Consider the following 23837-nt stretch of genomic DNA (forward strand, 5'->3'; position numbering starts at 1 on the left):
TGGCCTCTAAACCTTCAAGCTCCATACTGGACCCTATTCCAACTAAACTACTGAAAGAGCTGTTTCCTGTGCTTGGCCCTCCTATGTTGAACATAATAAACGGCTCTCTATCCACCGGATGTGTACCAAACTCACTAAAAGTGGCAGTAATAAAGCCTCTCTTGAAAAAGCCAAACCTTGACCCAGAAAATATAAAAAACTATCGGCCTATATCGAATCTTCCATTCCTCTCAAAATGTTTAGAAAAGGCTGTTGCGCAGCCTCTGCCTTCCTCGTCAGAGGAGGAGATAGAAGAAAACTGTTACAGTCTCTGTGAATGGTTTGTCCTCTGACAAATCAACTGTAAATTTCGATGTTCCTCAAGGTTCCGTTTTAGGACCACTATTGATTTTCACTATATATTTTACCTCTTGGGGATGTCATTCGAAAACATAATGTTAACTTTCACTGCTATGCGGATGACACACAGCTGAACATTTCAATGAAACATGGTGAAGCCCCAAAATTGCCCTCGCTAGAAGCATGTGTTTCAGACATAAGGAAGTGGATGGCTGCAAACGTTCTACTTTTAAACTCGGACAAAACAGAGATGCTTGTTCTAGGTCCCAAGAAACAAAGAGATCTTCTGTTGAATCTGACAATTAATCTTAATGGCTGTACAGTCGTCTCAAATAAAACTGTGAAGGCCCTCGGCGTTACTCTGGACCCTGATCTCTCTTTTGAAGAACATATCAAGACTGTTTCAAGGACAGCTTTTTTCCATCTACGTAACATTGCAAAAATCAAACTTTCTGTCCAAAAATGATGCAGAAAAATGTATCCATGCTTTTGTCACTTCTAGGTTAGACTACTGCAATGCTCTTACTTTCCGGCTACCCGGATAAAGCACTAAATAAACTTCAGTTAGTGCTAAATTCGGCTGCTAGAATCCTGACTAGAACCCCAAAAATATATCATATTACTCCAGTGCTAGCCTCCCTACACTGGCTTCCTGTCAAGGCAAGGGCTGATTTCAAGGTTTTACTGCTAACCTACAAAGCATTACATGGGCTTGCTCGTACCTATCTCTCTGATTTGGTCCTGCCGTACATACCTACACGTACGCTACGGTCACAAGACGCAGGCCTCCTAATTGCTTCTTCCACATCTTTTGGTCCCTGTCTGTTTTGCTCTCAGTGAAGTGCTACTATCCCCTTGGACTACAGGTTATTGCCGTCATAAGGTGTGCGTCTGTCTGTTGGCCGGACACTTTCTACCGTTTAGGACCTTTGTGGGTAAAGGTAAAGATGGGGTATAGCAGCAGAAGTTCCTCTGAAGTCCAGTATCTGCTGGAAGGGAACCTGGTGGTACGAGAGGATGAGTGTGGGCCTGTTGTGCTTCCCCCTATCCCTCCCTCTTCTCTCTCACTGTCTGAAAAACGTAAAACGTGGATTTGGGTACAGTGTTTATTTCCCCCTAATATCTTTGAAGATGACTATCCATAACAATAAAATCCTTCATACAGTGAGGTTAGGTTACCATGCTTGTCCTGCCCCACAGCTGTAGACACAGCCTTCTCCAGGTCCTCAGACACTAGCTGGCGATCCATTACAGGATGTCTGTCACCTCACTGAGCCCCTATTGCAGGTTAGGGGTCACATCCACTTGAATGTCCTTCATATGACGAACCTCCTACAGAGCAAATGAGGAAAACATGATATATTAGGATTTATGTTAGTAGCAATAGAATATGGGAATTTTATCTCAACGCTACCTACAGCTAACATATTTATTTATGTATGTGATCTATGTAAATAAATAAATATATCACAGCTGTAAAACTGTGAAGGACTATAGGTGGAGGCCTACCCATTTCCCAGGAGCATTGTAAAACGTGGATTTGGGTACAGTGTTTATTTCCCCCTAATATCTTTGAAGATTACACCTAAAATAATTAGGAATACTTCTTTCTACTGCTGATCTGAGACCATTAGGGTTAATCATTACAGATATAAATGCAATATATGGAGTAGAAAAGATTGCCTGCCCACCAACTTGATAAGAATCAACATATGTTCTACATGGTCTATTTCTATCTGAACGTAACAACTCAATCAAGCTTGTTAATTGATCGTTAAGCCATGTTTGTCAGGTAAACTAAGGTCATTAGTGGCCTATATAAGCCTCATACAGGCCATGGGAAGACATTACCTGTTGATAACACAGACTATTTTCATGATCATGGGAGGTGTGAGAGAATTGCTGCTCGTTGTGATGACTGTGGGGGTTGTCAAAGGTTGGTTCACTAATGTTTAAGGGATTTGTTTGGTAAATATGCTTAACTTTATAAGTTGGGTATTAATATTTGACTGTCTGTATCTTCCGCGTTGGTCATCTTTTATTCTTCACTGCTATTAATATATGTAGCTATTTTGTGTGAACTCAACTTCTGTCAACACTTTCTCCTCAGTTTCTTGTTACCCTGTTGGAAAGTCCCAGAAGCAAGATCAAGTCTCTCTGCAGAGGAGACTTGGAGGTAAGTGTTTCTTTCCGCAACCCTTCTAGCTATGTTCTTTGTCACTGTCTATGGTGCTGCTGTGTTTGACACTCATTCAACAGCATAGAGTAACTCAGTCTAAATAATGTTGTCAAACCTTAACCTACATTTTTCAGAGCTGTCATCAAATGACGTCTCCATTGTGCATGCCCTGGCCTTGCTCCGATCCATAGGGTCTGACGCTAAACAAGCCAGAGAAGGTACGGCCTGAAACATGTACTTTGAAAACTGTTGGGTTCATATTGCTCAAAATTCGATTAGCAATTTGGCCTAGACCGTGTAGTACAGATGTGTTGCTGTAGAATACCCAACTGTTCCTTTTGTTTTTTCTCAAGAGTATTTAGAGACCAATGAAGTAGAATCCCAAGCTTCTCCAAACCATGGTAGCTCTCCGGCAAATGATGCCCTGTCCTCTGAGGAGAAGCTGAGGCGCATGTCCTCGGACGACGCCGCCACCTCTGAAGCTGCGACCGGCCCGTCTGGCGACGACGCCACCTCTGAAGCTGCGACCGGCCCGTCTGGCGACGACGCCACCTCTGAAGCTGCGACCGGCCCGTCTGGCGACGACGCCACCTCTGGAGCTGCGACCGGCCCGTCTGGCGACGACGCCACCTCTGAAGCTGCGACCGGCCCGTCTGGCGACGACGCCACCTCTGAAGCTGCGACCGGCCCGTCTGGCGACGACGCCACCTCTGAAGCTGCGACCGGCCCGTCTGGCGACGACGCCACCTCTGAAGCTGCGACCGGCCCGTCTGGCGACGACGCCACCTCTGAAGCTGCGACCGGCCCGTCTGGCGACGACGCCACCTCTGAAGCTGCGACCGGCCCGTCTGGCGACGACGCCACCTCTGAAGCTGCGACCGGCCCGTCTGGCGACGACGCCACCTCTGAAGCTGCGACCGGCCCGTCTGGCGACGACGCCACCTCTGAAGCTGCGACCGGCCCGTCTGGCGACGACGCCACCTCTGAAGCTGCGACCGGCCCGTCTGGCGACGACGCCACCTCTGAAGCTGCGACCGGCCCGTCTGGCGACGACGCCACCTCTGAAGCTGCGACCGGCCCGTCTGGCGACGACGCCACCTCTGAAGCTGCGACCGGCCCGTCTGGCGACGACGCCACCTCTGAAGCTGCGACCGGCCCGTCTGGCGACGACGCCACCTCTGAAGCTGCGACCGGCCCGTCTGGCGACGACGCCACCTCTGAAGCTGCGACCGGCCCGTCTGGCGACGACGCCACCTCTGAAGCTGCGACCGGCCCGTCTGGCGACGACGCCACCTCTGAAGCTGCGACCGGCCCGTCTGGCGACGACGCCACCTCTGAAGCTGCGACCGGCCCGTCTGGCGACGACGCCACCTCTGAAGCTGCGACCGGCCCGTCTGGCGACGACGCCACCTCTGAAGCTGCGACCGGCCCGTCTGGCGACGACGCCACCTCTGAAGCTGCGACCGGCCCGTCTGGCGACGACGCCACCTCTGAAGCTGCGACCGGCCCGTCTGGCGACGACGCCACCTCTGAAGCTGCGACCGGCCCGTCTGGCGACGACGCCACCTCTGAAGCTGCGACCGGCCCGTCTGGCGACGACGCCACCTCTGAAGCTGCGACCGGCCCGTCTGGCGACGACGCCACCTCTGAAGCTGCGACCGGCCCGTCTGGCGACGACGCCACCTCTGAAGCTGCGACCGGCCCGTCTGGCGACGACGCCACCTCTGAAGCTGCGACCGGCCCGTCTGGCGACGACGCCACCTCTGAAGCTGCGACCGGCCCGTCTGGCGACGACGCCACCTCTGAAGCTGCGACCGGCCCGTCTGGCGACGACGCCACCTCTGAAGCTGCGACCGGCCCGTCTGGCGACGACGCCACCTCTGAAGCTGCGACCGGCCCGTCTGGCGACGACGCCACCTCTGAAGCTGCGACCGGCCCGTCTGGCGACGACGCCACCTCTGAAGCTGCGACCGGCCCGTCTGGCGACGACGCCACCTCTGAAGCTGCGACCGGCCCGTCTGGCGACGACGCCACCTCTGAAGCTGCGACCGGCCCGTCTGGCGACGACGCCACCTCTGAAGCTGCGACCGGCCCGTCTGGCGACGACGCCACCTCTGAAGCTGCGACCGGCCCGTCTGGCGACGACGCCACCTCTGAAGCTGCGACCGGCCCGTCTGGCGACGACGCCACCTCTGAAGCTGCGACCGGCCCGTCTGGCGACGACGCCACCTCTGAAGCTGCGACCGGCCCGTCTGGCGACGACGCCACCTCTGAAGCTGCGACCGGCCCGTCTGGCGACGACGCCACCTCTGAAGCTGCGACCGGCCCGTCTGGCGACGACGCCACCTCTGAAGCTGCGACCGGCCCGTCTGGCGACGACGCCACCTCTGAAGCTGCGACCGGCCCGTCTGGCGACGACGCCACCTCTGAAGCTGCGACCGGCCCGTCTGGCGACGACGCCACCTCTGAAGCTGCGACCGGCCCGTCTGGCGACGACGCCACCTCTGAAGCTGCGACCGGCCCGTCTGGCGACGACGCCACCTCTGAAGCTGCGACCGGCCCGTCTGGCGACGACGCCACCTCTGAAGCTGCGACCGGCCCGTCTGGCGACGACGCCACCTCTGAAGCTGCGACCGGCCCGTCCGGCGACGACGCCATGGATATCTGACGTGGGACATGCAAGAGTTCATGGGTACTCTAGTCCAGTGTGTAACTGCATTTGCTTGTTTTGGCTCAATTAAACATTAACTGTAATACTTGTGTCCTCTGTATTGTTTTGGTGGTTCCTACTTGGAGTTGAGGTGTATAACCTGACTTGAGTAACTGGGGTGATGGCAACATTTATTTTGCATTATATCCATGCGCCAGCAATATTACTCAGACCCATGTGTTTTAAATGACCAATTGCCTTAAGCTACATGTGCTCAGTGTTGGTCCATTTATGCTAGTAGCATCACATGATACCTCAACAGCATTTTGACGCCATTTCCGGTCACAACTTGCAGACTTGTTTACGTGTTGCGGTGTTTTGTTGCCTACTTTGCTACATGACAACTTTACGGTTTTTACTTTTTAATTACCGTTTATATTTTTGGTTTTTCCCTCAATTTTTTCACTCGTGTCAGGGTTGCGTCAATTCGAATCTGGTATCAGGATAAATATCACAATGAGGCTTTTATTAGCTAAGCAATAAGTGGTAAATGCAATTTTCGTATATATGGGCTCTGTCCCACCTCGCAGGGCAAAACAGAACTGACTTGTTCCTGACAAAGATATTTAATATACTCTGACAGTTCCTGCTTCCGAGCCGGCCTGTCAGAGTAGACTGGGCGTGGTTTAGACTCACCCAGCCTATCGTTGATTGTTGGCGCAGAGGCTGGTCCCAGCCCCTTAAGCGCTTCAGCGGTCAGTCGTTGTAGCTGTGTAGAATATGCAGTTATCAGGCACCTGGCTCCTGTTATCTAACAAAAGACTGTTCTGAATGTGCCCCCCCCAACTCATTGCACAGTTCTGTATTTTTCTATCATGAGAAAGGCCCATGGCCCTGAAACTGAACAATGGTTCAAGTCAGCTATGTTGCATAACACATACATACATCCACACAAGCCAACAGCAGATAATATTAAATCACATATGGTAACGGGCTATAGTGCATAACACAGAATCCTCATACTCCGGACGCTTTATCTGGACATGGTTCGTCAGGACCTCCAACAGCCGAAGCTAAGTAGTAACATTAACATGATGCCTTCTAATTGCAGTCGCTGTACTCATACAGGAGAACGATCGCCTTACGGTGAGGATAGCTGTGCTACAAGCCCAGCTTCAGACGCAATCGTTAGGCAAGGGTAATTTCAGTGTAGGAAAGGATGAAACAGCGTCTGTGCCACCAGTAAGTACAGATAGTAACGTTAGTATAAATCCCCTCGCACGGTCCCCGCAGCCGGACAACTTTCTCACGGTTTCTGGAGAGAAATGCTGTAGGAATGCTCAACCGGTGTCGCTCATTCAGCCGACAAACTTCAACCGGTTTTCCCCATTAAGCAGCGAGTCGGAGTCAAAGGCCGAGCCTTCTCTTGTCTCTACTCCTCCCGTTACGGGGTCAGAGACGCCGAAGCTTCCCACCATTAGCTCTGACAAATTGAAAACTCTAGTCATTGGCGACTCCATTACCCGCAGTATTAGACTTAAAACGAATAATCAGCCGACATGTCTCTGGACCTACTCACTGTCACAGTCATACTCTGGACCTAGTTTTGTCCCATGGAATAAATGTTGTGGATCTTAATGTTTTCCCTCATAATCCTGGACTATCGGACCACCATTTTATTACGTTTGCAATTGCAACAAATAATCTGCTCAGACCCCAACCAAGGAACATCAAAAGTCGTGCTATAAATTCACAGACAACACAAAGATTCCTTGATGTCCTTCCAGACTCCCTCTGTCTACCCAAGGACGCCAGAGGACAAAAATCAGTTAACCACCTAACTGAGGAACTCAATTTAACCTTGCGCAATACCCTAGATGCAGTTGCACCCCTAAAAACTAAAAACATTTCTCATAAGAAACTAGCTCCCTGGTATACAGAAAATACCCGAGCTCTGAAGCAAGCTTCCAGAAAATTGGAACGGAAATGGCGCCACACCAAACTGGAAGTCTTCCGACTAGCTTGGAAAGACAGTACCGTGCAGTATCGAAGAGCCCTTGCTGCTGCTCGATCATCCTATTTTTCCAACTTAATTGAGGAAAATAAGAACAATCCGAAATTCGTTTTTGATACTGTCGCAAAGCTAACTAAAAAGCAGCATTCCCCAAGAGAGGATGGCTTTCACCTCAGCAGTAATAAATTCATGAACTTCTTTGAGGAAAAGATGATTATTACAAAGTAAATTACGGACTCCTCTTTAAATCTGCGTATTCCTTCAAAGCTCAGTTGTCCTGAGTCTGCACAACTCTGCCAGGACCTAGGATCAAGAGAGACACTCAAGTGTTTTAGTACTATATCCCTTGACACAATGATGAAAATAATCATGGCCTCTAAACCTTCAAGCTCCATACTGGACCCTATTCCAACTAAACTACTGAAAGAGCTGTTTCCTGTGCTTGGCCCTCCTATGTTGAACATAATAAACGGCTCTCTATCCACCGGATGTGTACCAAACTCACTAAAAGTGGCAGTAATAAAGCCTCTCTTGAAAAAGCCAAACCTTGACCCAGAAAATATAAAAAACTATCGGCCTATATCGAATCTTCCATTCCTCTCAAAATGTTTAGAAAAGGCTGTTGCGCAGCCTCTGCCTTCCTCGTCAGAGGAGGAGATAGAAGAAAACTGTTACAGTCTCTGTGAATGGTTTGTCCTCTGACAAATCAACTGTAAATTTCGATGTTCCTCAAGGTTCCGTTTTAGGACCACTATTGATTTTCACTATATATTTTACCTCTTGGGGATGTCATTCGAAAACATAATGTTAACTTTCACTGCTATGCGGATGACACACAGCTGAACATTTCAATGAAACATGGTGAAGCCCCAAAATTGCCCTCGCTAGAAGCATGTGTTTCAGACATAAGGAAGTGGATGGCTGCAAACGTTCTACTTTTAAACTCGGACAAAACAGAGATGCTTGTTCTAGGTCCCAAGAAACAAAGAGATCTTCTGTTGAATCTGACAATTAATCTTAATGGCTGTACAGTCGTCTCAAATAAAACTGTGAAGGCCCTCGGCGTTACTCTGGACCCTGATCTCTCTTTTGAAGAACATATCAAGACTGTTTCAAGGACAGCTTTTTTCCATCTACGTAACATTGCAAAAATCAAACTTTCTGTCCAAAAATGATGCAGAAAAATGTATCCATGCTTTTGTCACTTCTAGGTTAGACTACTGCAATGCTCTTACTTTCCGGCTACCCGGATAAAGCACTAAATAAACTTCAGTTAGTGCTAAATTCGGCTGCTAGAATCCTGACTAGAACCCCAAAAATATATCATATTACTCCAGTGCTAGCCTCCCTACACTGGCTTCCTGTCAAGGCAAGGGCTGATTTCAAGGTTTTACTGCTAACCTACAAAGCATTACATGGGCTTGCTCGTACCTATCTCTCTGATTTGGTCCTGCCGTACATACCTACACGTACGCTACGGTCACAAGACGCAGGCCTCCTAATTGCTTCTTCCACATCTTTTGGTCCCTGTCTGTTTTGCTCTCAGTGAAGTGCTACTATCCCCTTGGACTACAGGTTATTGCCGTCATAAGGTGTGCGTCTGTCTGTTGGCCGGACACTTTCTACCGTTTAGGACCTTTGTGGGTAAAGGTAAAGATGGGGTATAGCAGCAGAAGTTCCTCTGAAGTCCAGTATCTGCTGGAAGGGAACCTGGTGGTACGAGAGGATGAGTGTGGGCCTGTTGTGCTTCCCCCTATCCCTCCCTCTTCTCTCTCACTGTCTGAAAAACGTAAAACGTGGATTTGGGTACAGTGTTTATTTCCCCCTAATATCTTTGAAGATGACTATCCATAACAATAAAATCCTTCATACAGTGAGGTTAGGTTACCATGCTTGTCCTGCCCCACAGCTGTAGACACAGCCTTCTCCAGGTCCTCAGACACTAGCTGGCGATCCATTACAGGATGTCTGTCACCTCACTGAGCCCCTATTGCAGGTTAGGGGTCACATCCACTTGAATGTCCTTCATATGACGAACCTCCTACAGAGCAAATGAGGAAAACATGATATATTAGGATTTATGTTAGTAGCAATAGAATATGGGAATTTTATCTCAACGCTACCTACAGCTAACATATTTATTTATGTATGTGATCTATGTAAATAAATAAATATATCACAGCTGTAAAACTGTGAAGGACTATAGGTGGAGGCCTACCCATTTCCCAGGAGCATTGTAAAACGTGGATTTGGGTACAGTGTTTATTTCCCCCTAATATCTTTGAAGATTACACCTAAAATAATTAGGAATACTTCTTTCTACTGCTGATCTGAGACCATTAGGGTTAATCATTACAGATATAAATGCAATATATGGAGTAGAAAAGATTGCCTGCCCACCAACTTGATAAGAATCAACATATGTTCTACATGGTCTATTTCTATCTGAACGTAACAACTCAATCAAGCTTGTTAATTGATCGTTAAGCCATGTTTGTCAGGTAAACTAAGGTCATTAGTGGCCTATATAAGCCTCATACAGGCCATGGGAAGACATTACCTGTTGATAACACAGACTATTTTCATGATCATGGGAGGTGTGAGAGAATTGCTGCTCGTTGTGATGACTGTGGGGGTTGTCAAAGGTTGGTTCACTAATGTTTAAGGGATTTGTTTGGTAAATATGCTTAACTTTATAAGTTGGGTATTAATATTTGACTGTCTGTATCTTCCGCGTTGGTCATCTTTTATTCTTCACTGCTATTAATATATGTAGCTATTTTGTGTGAACTCAACTTCTGTCAACACTTTCTCCTCAGTTTCTTGTTACCCTGTTGGAAAGTCCCAGAAGCAAGATCAAGTCTCTCTGCAGAGGAGACTTGGAGGTAAGTGTTTCTTTCCGCAACCCTTCTAGCTATGTTCTTTGTCACTGTCTATGGTGCTGCTGTGTTTGACACTCATTCAACAGCATAGAGTAACTCAGTCTAAATAATGTTGTCAAACCTTAACCTACATTTTTCAGAGCTGTCATCAAATGACGTCTCCATTGTGCATGCCCTGGCCTTGCTCCGATCCATAGGGTCTGACGCTAAACAAGCCAGAGAAGGTACGGCCTGAAACATGTACTTTGAAAACTGTTGGGTTCATGTTGCTCAAAATTCGATTAGCAATTTGGCCTAGACCGTGTAGTACAGATGTGTTGCTGTAGAATACCCAACTGTTCCTTTTGTTTTTTCTCAAGAGTATTTAGAGACCAATGAAGTAGAATCCCAAGCTTCTCCAAACCATGGTAGCTCTCCGGCAAATGATGCCCTGTCCTCTGAGGAGAAGCTGAGGCGCATGTCCTCGGACGACGACGCCACCTCTGAAGCTGCGACCGGCCCGTCTGGCGACGACGCCACCTCTGAAGCTGCGACCGGCCCGTCTGGCGACGACGCCACCTCTGAAGCTGCGACCGGCCCGTCTGGCGACGACGCCACCTCTGAAGCTGCGACCGGCCCGTCTGGCGACGACGCCACCTCTGAAGCTGCGACCGGCCCGTCTGGCGACGACGCCACCTCTGAAGCTGCGACCGGCCCGTCTGGCGACGACGCCACCTCTGAAGCTGCGACCGGCCCGTCTGGCGACGACGCCACCTCTGAAGCTGCGACCGGCCCGTCTGGCGACGACGCCACCTCTGAAGCTGCGACCGGCCCGTCTGGCGACGACGCCACCTCTGAAGCTGCGACCGGCCCGTCTGGCGACGACGCCACCTCTGAAGCTGCGACCGGCCCGTCTGGCGACGACGCCACCTCTGAAGCTGCGACCGGCCCGTCTGGCGACGACGCCACCTCTGAAGCTGCGACCGGCCCGTCTGGCGACGACGCCACCTCTGAAGCTGCGACCGGCCCGTCTGGCGACGACGCCACCTCTGAAGCTGCGACCGGCCCGTCTGGCGACGACGCCACCTCTGAAGCTGCGACCGGCCCGTCTGGCGACGACGCCACCTCTGAAGCTGCGACCGGCCCGTCTGGCGACGACGCCACCTCTGAAGCTGCGACCGGCCCGTCTGGCGACGACGCCACCTCTGAAGCTGCGACCGGCCCGTCTGGCGACGACGCCACCTCTGAAGCTGCGACCGGCCCGTCTGGCGACGACGCCACCTCTGAAGCTGCGACCGGCCCGTCTGGCGACGACGCCACCTCTGAAGCTGCGACCGGCCCGTCTGGCGACGACGCCACCTCTGAAGCTGCGACCGGCCCGTCTGGCGACGACGCCACCTCTGAAGCTGCGACCGGCCCGTCTGGCGACGACGCCACCTCTGAAGCTGCGACCGGCCCGTCTGGCGACGACGCCACCTCTGAAGCTGCGACCGGCCCGTCTGGCGACGACGCCACCTCTGAAGCTGCGACCGGCCCGTCTGGCGACGACGCCACCTCTGAAGCTGCGACCGGCCCGTCTGGCGACGACGCCACCTCTGAAGCTGCGACCGGCCCGTCTGGCGACGACGCCACCTCTGAAGCTGCGACCGGCCCGTCTGGCGACGACGCCACCTCTGAAGCTGCGACCGGCCCGTCTGGCGACGACGCCACCTCTGAAGCTGCGACCGGCCCGTCTGGCGACGACGCCACCTCTGAAGCTGCGACCGGCCCGTCTGGCGACGACGCCACCTCTGAAGCTGCGACCGGCCCGTCTGGCGACGACGCCACCTCTGAAGCTGCGACCGGCCCGTCTGGCGACGACGCCACCTCTGAAGCTGCGACCGGCCCGTCTGGCGACGACGCCACCTCTGAAGCTGCGACCGGCCCGTCTGGCGACGACGCCACCTCTGAAGCTGCGACCGGCCCGTCTGGCGACGACGCCACCTCTGAAGCTGCGACCGGCCCGTCTGGCGACGACGCCACCTCTGAAGCTGCGACCGGCCCGTCTGGCGACGACGCCACCTCTGAAGCTGCGACCGGCCCGTCTGGCGACGACGCCACCTCTGAAGCTGCGACCGGCCCGTCTGGCGACGACGCCACCTCTGAAGCTGCGACCGGCCCGTCTGGCGACGACGCCACCTCTGAAGCTGCGACCGGCCCGTCTGGCGACGACGCCACCTCTGAAGCTGCGACCGGCCCGTCTGGCGACGACGCCACCTCTGAAGCTGCGACCGGCCCGTCTGGCGACGACGCCACCTCTGAAGCTGCGACCGGCCCGTCTGGCGACGACGCCACCTCTGAAGCTGCGACCGGCCCGTCTGGCGACGACGCCACCTCTGAAGCTGCGACCGGCCCGTCTGGCGACGACGCCACCTCTGAAGCTGCGACCGGCCCGTCTGGCGACGACGCCACCTCTGAAGCTGCGACCGGCCCGTCTGGCGACGACGCCACCTCTGAAGCTGCGACCGGCCCGTCTGGCGACGACGCCACCTCTGAAGCTGCGACCGGCCCGTCTGGCGACGACGCCACCTCTGAAGCTGCGACCGGCCCGTCTGGCGACGACGCCACCTCTGAAGCTGCGACCGGCCCGTCTGGCGACGACGCCACCTCTGAAGCTGCGACCGGCCCGTCTGGCGACGACGCCACCTCTGAAGCTGCGACCGGCCCGTCTGGCGACGACGCCACCTCTGAAGCTGCGACCGGCCCGTCTGGCGACGACGCCACCTCTGAAGCTGCGACCGGCCCGTCTGGCGACGACGCCACCTCTGAAGCTGCGACCGGCCCGTCTGGCGACGACGCCACCTCTGAAGCTGCGACCGGCCCGTCTGGCGACGACGCCACCTCTGAAGCTGCGACCGGCCCGTCTGGCGACGACGCCACCTCTGAAGCTGCGACCGGCCCGTCTGGCGACGACGCCACCTCTGAAGCTGCGACCGGCCCGTCTGGCGACGACGCCACCTCTGAAGCTGCGACCGGCCCGTCTGGCGACGACGCCACCTCTGAAGCTGCGACCGGCCCGTCTGGCGACGACGCCACCTCTGAAGCTGCGACCGGCCCGTCTGGCGACGACGCCACCTCTGAAGCTGCGACCGGCCCGTCTGGCGACGACGCCACCTCTGAAGCTGCGACCGGCCCGTCTGGCGACGACGCCACCTCTGAAGCTGCGACCGGCCCGTCTGGCGACGACGCCACCTCTGAAGCTGCGACCGGCCCGTCTGGCGACGACGCCACCTCTGAAGCTGCGACCGGCCCGTCTGGCGACGACGCCACCTCTGAAGCTGCGACCGGCCCGTCTGGCGACGACGCCACCTCTGAAGCTGCGACCGGCCCGTCTGGCGACGACGCCACCTCTGAAGCTGCGACCGGCCCGTCTGGCGACGACGCCACCTCTGAAGCTGCGACCGGCCCGTCTGGCGACGACGCCACCTCTGAAGCTGCGACCGGCCCGTCTGGCGACGACGCCACCTCTGAAGCTGCGACCGGCCCGTCTGGCGACGACGCCACCTCTGAAGCTGCGACCGGCCCGTCCGGCGACGACGCCATGGATATCTGACGTGGGACATGCAAGAGTTCATGGGTACTCTAGTCCAGTGTGTAACTGCATTTGCTTGTTTTGGCTCAATTAAACATTAACTGTAATACTTGTGTCCTCTGTATTGTTTTGGTGGTTCCTACTTGGAGTTGAGGTGTATAACCTGACTTGAGTAACTGGGGTGATGGCAACATTTATTTTGCATTATATCCATGCGCCAGCAATATTACTCAGACCCATGTGTTTTAAATGACCAATTGCCTTAAGCTACATGTGCTCAGTGTTGGTCCATTTATGCTAGTAGCATCACATGATACCTCAACAGCATTTTGACGCCATTTCCGGTCACAACTTGCAGACTTGTTTACGTGTTGCGGTGTTTTGTTGCCTACTTTGCTACATGACAACTTTACGGTTTTTACTTTTTAATTACCGTTTATATTTTTGGTTTTTCCCTCAATTTTTTCACTCGTGTCAGGGTTGCGTCAATTCGAATCTGGTATCAGGATAAATATCACAATGAGGCTTTTATTAGCTAAGCAATAAGTGGTAAATGCAATTTTCGTATATATGGGCTCTGTCCCACCTCGCAGGGCAAAACAGAACTGACTTGTTCCTGACAAAGATATTTAATATACTCTGACAGTTCCTGCTTCCGAGCCGGCCTGTCAGAGTAGACTGGGCGTGGTTTAGACTCACCCAGCCTATCGTTGATTGTTGGCGCAGAGGCTGGTCCCAGCCCCTTAAGCGCTTCAGCGGTCAGTCGTTGTAGCTGTGTAGAATATGCAGTTATCAGGCACCTGGCTCCTGTTATCTAACAAAAGACTGTTCTGAATGTGCCCCCCCCAACTCATTGCACAGTTCTGTATTTTTCTATCATGAGAAAGGCCCATGGCCCTGAAACTGAACAATGGTTCAAGTCAGCTATGTTGCATAACACATACATACATCCACACAAGCCAACAGCAGATAATAATAAATCACATATGGTAACGGGCTATAGTGCATAACACAGAATCCTCATACTCCGGACGCTTTATCTGGACATGGTTCGTCAGGACCTCCAACAGCCGAAGCTAAGTAGTAACATTAACATGATGCCTTCTAATTGCAGTCGCTGTACTCATACAGGAGAACGATCGCCTTACGGTGAGGATAGCTGTGCTACAAGCCCAGCTTCAGACGCAATCGTTAGGCAAGGGTAATTTCAGTGTAGGAAAGGATGAAACAGCGTCTGTGCCACCAGTAAGTACAGATAGTAACGTTAGTATAAATCCCCTCGCACGGTCCCCGCAGCCGGACAACTTTCTCACGGTTTCTGGAGAGAAATGCTGTAGGAATGCTCAACCGGTGTCGCTCATTCAGCCGACAAACTTCAACCGGTTTTCCCCATTAAGCAGCGAGTCGGAGTCAAAGGCCGAGCCTTCTCTTGTCTCTACTCCTCCCGTTACGGGGTCAGAGACGCCGAAGCTTCCCACCATTAGCTCTGACAAATTGAAAACTCTAGTCATTGGCGACTCCATTACCCGCAGTATTAGACTTAAAACGAATAATCAGCCGACATGTCTCTGGACCTACTCACTGTCACAGTCATACTCTGGACCTAGTTTTGTCCCATGGAATAAATGTTGTGGATCTTAATGTTTTCCCTCATAATCCTGGACTATCGGACCACCATTTTATTACGTTTGCAATTGCAACAAATAATCTGCTCAGACCCCAACCAAGGAACATCAAAAGTCGTGCTATAAATTCACAGACAACACAAAGATTCCTTGATGTCCTTCCAGACTCCCTCTGTCTACCCAAGGACGCCAGAGGACAAAAATCAGTTAACCACCTAACTGAGGAACTCAATTTAACCTTGCGCAATACCCTAGATGCAGTTGCACCCCTAAAAACTAAAAACATTTCTCATAAGAAACTAGCTCCCTGGTATACAGAAAATACCCGAGCTCTGAAGCAAGCTTCCAGAAAATTGGAACGGAAATGGCGCCACACCAAACTGGAAGTCTTCCGACTAGCTTGGAAAGACAGTACCGTGCAGTATCGAAGAGCCCTTGCTGCTGCTCGATCATCCTATTTTTCCAACTTAATTGAGGAAAATAAGAACAATCCGAAATTCGTTTTTGATACTGTCGCAAAGCTAACTAAAAAGCAGCATTCCCCAAGAGAGGATGGCTTTCACCTCAGCAGTAATAAATTCATGAACTTCTTTGAGGAAAAGATGATTATTACAAAGTAAATTACGGACTCCTCTTTAAATCTGCGTATTCCTTCAAAGCTCAGTTGTCCTGAGTCTGCACAACTCTGCCAGGACCTAGGATCAAGAGAGACACTCAAGTGTTTTAGTACTATATCCCTTGACACAATGATGAAAATAATCATGGCCTCTAAACCTTCAAGCTCCATACTGGACCCTATTCCAACTAAACTACTGAAAGAGCTGTTTCCTGTGCTTGGCCCTCCTATGTTGAACATAATAAACGGCTCTCTATCCACCGGATGTGTACCAAACTCACTAAAAGTGGCAGTAATAAAGCCTCTCTTGAAAAAGCCAAACCTTGACCCAGAAAATATAAAAAACTATCGGCCTATATCGAATCTTCCATTCCTCTCAAAATGTTTAGAAAAGGCTGTTGCGCAGCCTCTGCCTTCCTCGTCAGAGGAGGAGATAGAAGAAAACTGTTACAGTCTCTGTGAATGGTTTGTCCTCTGACAAATCAACTGTAAATTTCGATGTTCCTCAAGGTTCCGTTTTAGGACCACTATTGATTTTCACTATATATTTTACCTCTTGGGGATGTCATTCGAAAACATAATGTTAACTTTCACTGCTATGCGGATGACACACAGCTGAACATTTCAATGAAACATGGTGAAGCCCCAAAATTGCCCTCGCTAGAAGCATGTGTTTCAGACATAAGGAAGTGGATGGCTGCAAACGTTCTACTTTTAAACTCGGACAAAACAGAGATGCTTGTTCTAGGTCCCAAGAAACAAAGAGATCTTCTGTTGAATCTGACAATTAATCTTAATGGCTGTACAGTCGTCTCAAATAAAACTGTGAAGGCCCTCGGCGTTACTCTGGACCCTGATCTCTCTTTTGAAGAACATATCAAGACTGTTTCAAGGACAGCTTTTTTCCATCTACGTAACATTGCAAAAATCAAACTTTCTGTCCAAAAATGATGCAGAAAAATGTATCCATGCTTTTGTCACTTCTAGGTTAGACTACTGCAATGCTCTTACTTTCCGGCTACCCGGATAAAGCACTAAATAAACTTCAGTTAGTGCTAAATTCGGCTGCTAGAATCCTGACTAGAACCCCAAAAATATATCATATTACTCCAGTGCTAGCCTCCCTACACTGGCTTCCTGTCAAGGCAAGGGCTGATTTCAAGGTTTTACTGCTAACCTACAAAGCATTACATGGGCTTGCTCGTACCTATCTCTCTGATTTGGTCCTGCCGTACATACCTACACGTACGCTACGGTCACAAGACGCAGGCCTCCTAATTGCTTCTTCCACATCTTTTGGTCCCTGTCTGTTTTGCTCTCAGTGAAGTGCTACTATCCCCTTGGACTACAGGTTATTGCCGTCATAAGGTGTGCGTCTGTCTGTTGGCCGGACACTTTCTACCGTTTAGGACCTTTGTGGGTAAAGGTAAAGATGGGGTATAGCAGCAGAAGTTCCTCTGAAGTCCAGTATCTGCTGGAAGGGAACCTGGTGGTACGAGAGGATGAGTGTGGGCCTGTTGTGCTTCCCCCTATCCCTCCCTCTTCTCTCTCACTGTCTGAAAAACGTAAAACGTGGATTTGGGTACAGTGTTTATTTCCCCCTAATATCTTTGAAGATGACTATCCATAACAATAAAATCCTTCATACAGTGAGGTTAGGTTACCATGCTTGTCCTGCCCCACAGCTGTAGACACAGCCTTCTCCAGGTCCTCAGACACTAGCTGGCGATCCATTACAGGATGTCTGTCACCTCACTGAGCCCCTATTGCAGGTTAGGGGTCACATCCACTTGAATGTCCTTCATATGACGAACCTCCTACAGAGCAAATGAGGAAAACATGATATATTAGGATTTATGTTAGTAGCAATAGAATATGGGAATTTTATCTCAACGCTACCTACAGCTAACATATTTATTTATGTATGTGATCTATGTAAATAAATAAATATATCACAGCTGTAAAACTGTGAAGGACTATAGGTGGAGGCCTACCCATTTCCCAGGAGCATTGTAAAACGTGGATTTGGGTACAGTGTTTATTTCCCCCTAATATCTTTGAAGATTACACCTAAAATAATTAGGAATACTTCTTTCTACTGCTGATCTGAGACCATTAGGGTTAATCATTACAGATATAAATGCAATATATGGAGTAGAAAAGATTGCCTGCCCACCAACTTGATAAGAATCAACATATGTTCTACATGGTCTATTTCTATCTGAACGTAACAACTCAATCAAGCTTGTTAATTGATCGTTAAGCCATGTTTGTCAGGTAAACTAAGGTCATTAGTGGCCTATATAAGCCTCATACAGGCCATGGGAAGACATTACCTGTTGATAACACAGACTATTTTCATGATCATGGGAGGTGTGAGAGAATTGCTGCTCGTTGTGATGACTGTGGGGGTTGTCAAAGGTTGGTTCACTAATGTTTAAGGGATTTGTTTGGTAAATATGCTTAACTTTATAAGTTGGGTATTAATATTTGACTGTCTGTATCTTCCGCGTTGGTCATCTTTTATTCTTCACTGCTATTAATATATGTAGCTATTTTGTGTGAACTCAACTTCTGTCAACACTTTCTCCTCAGTTTCTTGTTACCCTGTTGGAAAGTCCCAGAAGCAAGATCAAGTCTCTCTGCAGAGGAGACTTGGAGGTAAGTGTTTCTTTCCGCAACCCTTCTAGCTATGTTCTTTGTCACTGTCTATGGTGCTGCTGTGTTTGACACTCATTCAACAGCATAGAGTAACTCAGTCTAAATAATGTTGTCAAACCTTAACCTACATTTTTCAGAGCTGTCATCAAATGACGTCTCCATTGTGCATGCCCTGGCCTTGCTCCGATCCATAGGGTCTGACGCTAAACAAGCCAGAGAAGGTACGGCCTGAAACATGTACTTTGAAAACTGTTGGGTTCATGTTGCTCAAAATTCGATTAGCAATTTGGCCTAGACCGTGTAGTACAGATGTGTTGCTGTAGAATACCCAACTGTTCCTTTTGTTTTTTCTCAAGAGTATTTAGAGACCAATGAAGTAGAATCCCAAGCTTCTCCAAACCATGGTAGCTCTCCGGCAAATGATGCCCTGTCCTCTGAGGAGAAGCTGAGGCGCATGTCCTCGGACGACGCCGCCACCTCTGAAGCTGCGACCGGCCCGTCTGGCGACGCCGCCACCTCTGAAGCTGCGACCGGCCCGTCTGGCGACGCCGCCACCTCTGAAGCTGCGACCGGCCCGTCTGGCGACGCCGCCACCTCTGAAGCTGCGACCGGCCCGTCTGGCGACGCCGCCACCTCTGAAGCTGCGACCGGCCCGTCTGGCGACGCCGCCACCTCTGAAGCTGCGACCGGCCCGTCTGGCGACGCCGCCACCTCTGAAGCTGCGACCGGCCCGTCTGGCGACGACGCCACCTCTGAAGCTGCGACCGGCCCGTCTGGCGACGACGCCACCTCTGAAGCTGCGACCGGCCCGTCTGGCGACGCCGCCACCTCTGAAGCTGCGACCGGCCCGTCTGGCGACGCCGCCACCTCTGAAGCTGCGACCGGCCCGTCTGGCGACGACGCCACCTCTGAAGCTGCGACCGGCCCGTCTGGCGACGACGCCACCTCTGAAGCTGCGACCGGCCCGTCTGGCGACGACGCCACCTCTGAAGCTGCGACCGGCCCGTCTGGCGACGACGCCACCTCTGAAGCTGCGACCGGCCCGTCTGGCGACGACGCCACCTCTGAAGCTGCGACCGGCCCGTCTGGCGACGACGCCACCTCTGAAGCTGCGACCGGCCCGTCTGGCGACGACGCCACCTCTGAAGCTGCGACCGGCCCGTCTGGCGACGACGCCACCTCTGAAGCTGCGACCGGCCCGTCTGGCGACGACGCCACCTCTGAAGCTGCGACCGGCCCGTCTGGCGACGACGCCACCTCTGAAGCTGCGACCGGCCCGTCTGGCGACGACGCCACCTCTGAAGCTGCGACCGGCCCGTCTGGCGACGACGCCACCTCTGAAGCTGCGACCGGCCCGTCTGGCGACGACGCCACCTCTGAAGCTGCGACCGGCCCGTCTGGCGACGACGCCACCTCTGAAGCTGCGACCGGCCCGTCTGGCGACGACGCCACCTCTGAAGCTGCGACCGGCCCGTCTGGCGACGACGCCACCTCTGAAGCTGCGACCGGCCCGTCTGGCGACGACGCCACCTCTGAAGCTGCGACCGGCCCGTCTGGCGACGACGCCACCTCTGAAGCTGCGACCGGCCCGTCTGGCGACGACGCCACCTCTGAAGCTGCGACCGGCCCGTCTGGCGACGACGCCACCTCTGAAGCTGCGACCGGCCCGTCTGGCGACGACGCCACCTCTGAAGCTGCGACCGGCCCGTCTGGCGACGACGCCACCTCTGAAGCTGCGACCGGCCCGTCTGGCGACGACGCCACCTCTGAAGCTGCGACCGGCCCGTCTGGCGACGACGCCACCTCTGAAGCTGCGACCGGCCCGTCTGGCGACGACGCCACCTCTGAAGCTGCGACCGGCCCGTCTGGCGACGACGCCACCTCTGAAGCTGCGACCGGCCCGTCTGGCGACGACGCCACCTCTGAAGCTGCGACCGGCCCGTCTGGCGACGACGCCACCTCTGAAGCTGCGACCGGCCCGTCTGGCGACGACGCCACCTCTGAAGCTGCGACCGGCCCGTCTGGCGACGACGCCACCTCTGAAGCTGCGACCGGCCCGTCTGGCGACGACGCCACCTCTGAAGCTGCGACCGGCCCGTCTGGCGACGACGCCACCTCTGAAGCTGCGACCGGCCCGTCTGGCGACGACGCCACCTCTGAAGCTGCGACCGGCCCGTCTGGCGACGCCGCCACCTCTGAAGCTGCGACCGGCCCGTCTGGCGACGCCGCCACCTCTGAAGCTGCGACCGGCCCGTCTGGCGACGCCGCCACCTCTGAAGCTGCGACCGGCCCGTCTGGCGACGCCGCCACCTCTGAAGCTGCGACCGGCCCGTCTGGCGACGCCGCCACCTCTGAAGCTGCGACCGGCCCGTCTGGCGACGCCGCCACCTCTGAAGCTGCGACCGGCCCGTCTGGCGACGCCGCCACCTCTGAAGCTGCGACCGGCCCGTCTGGCGACGCCGCCACCTCTGAAGCTGCGACCGGCCCGTCTGGCGACGCCGCCACCTCTGAAGCTGCGACCGGCCCGTCTGGCGACGCCGCCACCTCTGAAGCTGCGACCGGCCCGTCTGGCGACGCCGCCACCTCTGAAGCTGCGACCGGCCCGTCTGGCGACGCCGCCACCTCTGAAGCTGCGACCGGCCCGTCTGGCGACGCCGCCACCTCTGAAGCTGCGACCGGCCCGTCTGGCGACGCCGCCACCTCTGAAGCTGCGACCGGCCCGTCTGGCGACGCCGCCACCTCTGAAGCTGCGACCGGCCCGTCTGGCGACGCCGCCACCTCTGAAGCTGCGACCGGCCCGTCTGGCGACGCCGCCACCTCTGAAGCTGCGACCGGCCCGTCTGGCGACGCCGCCACCTCTGAAGCTGCGACCGGCCCGTCTGGCGACGCCGCCACCTCTGAAGCTGCGACCGGCCCGTCTGGCGACGCCGCCACCTCTGAAGCTGCGACCGGCCCGTCTGGCGACGCCGCCACCTCTGAAGCTGCGACCGGCCCGTCTGGCGACGCCGCCACCTCTGAAGCTGCGACCGGCCCGTCTGGCGACGCCGCCACCTCTGAAGCTGCGACCGGCCCGTCTGGCGACGCCGCCACCTCTGAAGCTGCGACCGGCCCGTCTGGCGACGACGCCACCTCTGAAGCTGCGACCGGCCCGTCTGGCGACGACGCCACCTCTGAAGCTGCGACCGGCCCGTCTGGCGACGACGCCACCTCTGAAGCTGCGACCGGCCCGTCTGGCGACGACGCCACCTCTGAAGCTGCGACCGGCCCGTCTGGCGACGACGCCACCTCTGAAGCTGCGACCGGCCCGTCCGGCGACGACGCCACCTCTGAAGCTGCGACCGGCCCGTCCGGCGACGACACCATGGATATCTGACGTGGGACATGCAAGAGTTCATGGGTACTCTAGTCCAGTGTGTAACTGCATTTGCTTGTTTTGGCTCAATTAAACATTAACTGTAATACTTGTGTCCTCTGTATTGTTTTGGTGGTTCCTACTTGGAGTTGAGGTGTATGACCTGACTTGAGTAACTGGGGTGATGGCAACATTTATTTTGCATTATATCCATGCGCCAGCAATATTACTCAGACACCTGTGTTTTAAATTACCAATTGACTTAAGCTACATGTGCTCAGTGTTGGTCCATTTATGCTAGTAGCATCACATGATACCTCAACAGCATTTTGACGCCATTTCCGGTCACAACTTGCAGACTTGTTTACGTGTTGCGGTGTTTTGTTGCCTACTTTGCTACATGACAACTTTACGGTTTTTACTTTTTAATTACCGTTTATATTTTTGGTTTTTCCCCTCGTGTCAGGTTTGCGTCAATTCGAATCTGGTATCAGGATAAATATCACAATGAGGCTTTTATTAGCTAAGCAATAAGTGGTAAATGCAATTTTCGTATATATGGGCTCTGTCCCACCTCGCAGGGCAAAACAGAACTGACTTGTTCCTGACAAAGATATTTAATATACTCTGACAGTTCCTGCTTCCGAGCCGGCCTGTCAGAGTAGACTGGGCGTGGTTTAGACTCACCCAGCCTATCGTTGATTGTTGGCGCAGAGGCTGGTCCCAGCCCCTTAAGCGCTTCAGCGGTCAGTCGTTGTAGCTGTGTAGAATATGCAGTTATCAGGCACCTGGCTCCTGTTATCTAACAAAAGACTGTTCTGAATGTGCCCCCCCCAACTCATTGCACAGTTCTGTATTTTTCCATCATGAGAAAGGCCCATGGCCCTGAAACTGAACAATGGTTCAAGTCAGCTATGTTGCATAACACATACATACATCCACACAAGCCAACAGCAGATAATATTAAATCACATATGGTAACGGGCTATAGTGCATAACACAGAATCCTCATACTCCGGACGCTTTATCTGGACATGGTTCGTCAGGACCTCCAACAGCCGAAGCTAAGTAGTAACATTAACATGATGCCTTCTAATTGCAGTCGCTGTACTCATACAGGAGAACGATCGCCTTACGGTGAGGATAGCTGTGCTACAAGCCCAGCTTCAGACGCAATCGTTAGGCAAGGGTAATTTCAGTGTAGGAAAGGATGAAACAGCGTCTGTGCCACCAGTAAGTACAGATAGTAACGTTAGTATAAATCCCCTCGCACGGTCCCCGCAGCCGGACAACTTTCTCACGGTTTCTGGAGAGAAATGCTGTAGGAATGCTCAACCGGTGTCGCTCATTCAGCCGACAAACTTCAACCGGTTTTCCCCATTAAGCAGCGAGTCGGAGTCAAAGGCCGAGCCTTCTCTTGTCTCTACTCCTCCCGTTACGGGGTCAGAGACGCCGAAGCTTCCCACCATTAGCTCTGACAAATTGAAAACTCTAGTCATTGGCGACTCCATTACCCGCAGTATTAGACTTAAAACGAATAATCAGCCGACATGTCTCTGGACCTACTCACTGTCACAGTCATACTCTGGACCTAGTTTTGTCCCATGGAATAAATGTTGTGGATCTTAATGTTTTCCCTCATAATCCTGGACTATCGGACCACCATTTTATTACGTTTGCAATTGCAACAAATAATCTGCTCAGACCCCAACCAAGGAACATCAAAAGTCGTGCTATAAATTCACAGACAACACAAAGATTCCTTGATGTCCTTCCAGACTCCCTCTGTCTACCCAAGGACGCCAGAGGACAAAAATCAGTTAACCACCTAACTGAGGAACTCAATTTAACCTTGCGCAATACCCTAGATGCAGTTGCACCCCTAAAAACTAAAAACATTTCTCATAAGAAACTAGCTCCCTGGTATACAGAAAATACCCGAGCTCTGAAGCAAGCTTCCAGAAAATTG

The 23837-nt window shown here is 52.8% G+C and overlaps 3 protein-coding genes across 3 annotated transcripts; all 3 read left to right on the top strand.

The window, feature by feature from the left end:
* Nucleotides 1–2199: 2199 nt before the first annotated feature.
* LOC149984827 (uncharacterized) lies at nt 2200–9480 on the top strand. The gene is made up of 5 exons (XM_090185895.1): nt 2200–2275; nt 2450–2515; nt 2653–2736; nt 2872–4569; nt 9470–9480. Exons 1-5 carry the CDS (start codon nt 2215–2217, stop codon nt 9478–9480), a joined length of 1920 nt encoding a protein of 639 aa, XP_090042021.1. The 5' UTR covers nt 2200–2214.
* A 247-nt stretch (nt 9481–9727) lies between these two features.
* On the top strand, nt 9728–17687 carry LOC149984828 (uncharacterized). Its single transcript, XM_090185909.1, has 6 exons — nt 9728–9827; nt 10002–10067; nt 10205–10288; nt 10424–13573; nt 14846–14928; nt 17679–17687. The coding sequence occupies exons 1-6, from the start codon at nt 9728–9730 to the stop codon at nt 17685–17687; spliced, it is 3492 nt and encodes a 1163-aa protein (XP_090042035.1).
* Nucleotides 17688–18215: 528 nt separating this feature from the next.
* LOC110512625 (uncharacterized) lies at nt 18216–21970 on the top strand. Its single transcript, XM_090187533.1, has 6 exons — nt 18216–18276; nt 18451–18516; nt 18654–18737; nt 18873–18984; nt 19378–20648; nt 21615–21970. The coding sequence occupies exons 1-6, from the start codon at nt 18216–18218 to the stop codon at nt 21887–21889; spliced, it is 1869 nt and encodes a 622-aa protein (XP_090043659.1). The 3' UTR covers nt 21890–21970.
* The last annotated feature ends 1867 nt before the right edge of the window (nt 21971–23837 follow it).

Source organism: Oncorhynchus mykiss, chromosome 2 (assembly GCF_057628025.1).
Source record: "Oncorhynchus mykiss isolate SJ-2025 chromosome 2, ASM5762802v1, whole genome shotgun sequence".
Classification (NCBI taxonomy): domain Eukaryota; kingdom Metazoa; phylum Chordata; class Actinopteri; order Salmoniformes; family Salmonidae; genus Oncorhynchus; species Oncorhynchus mykiss.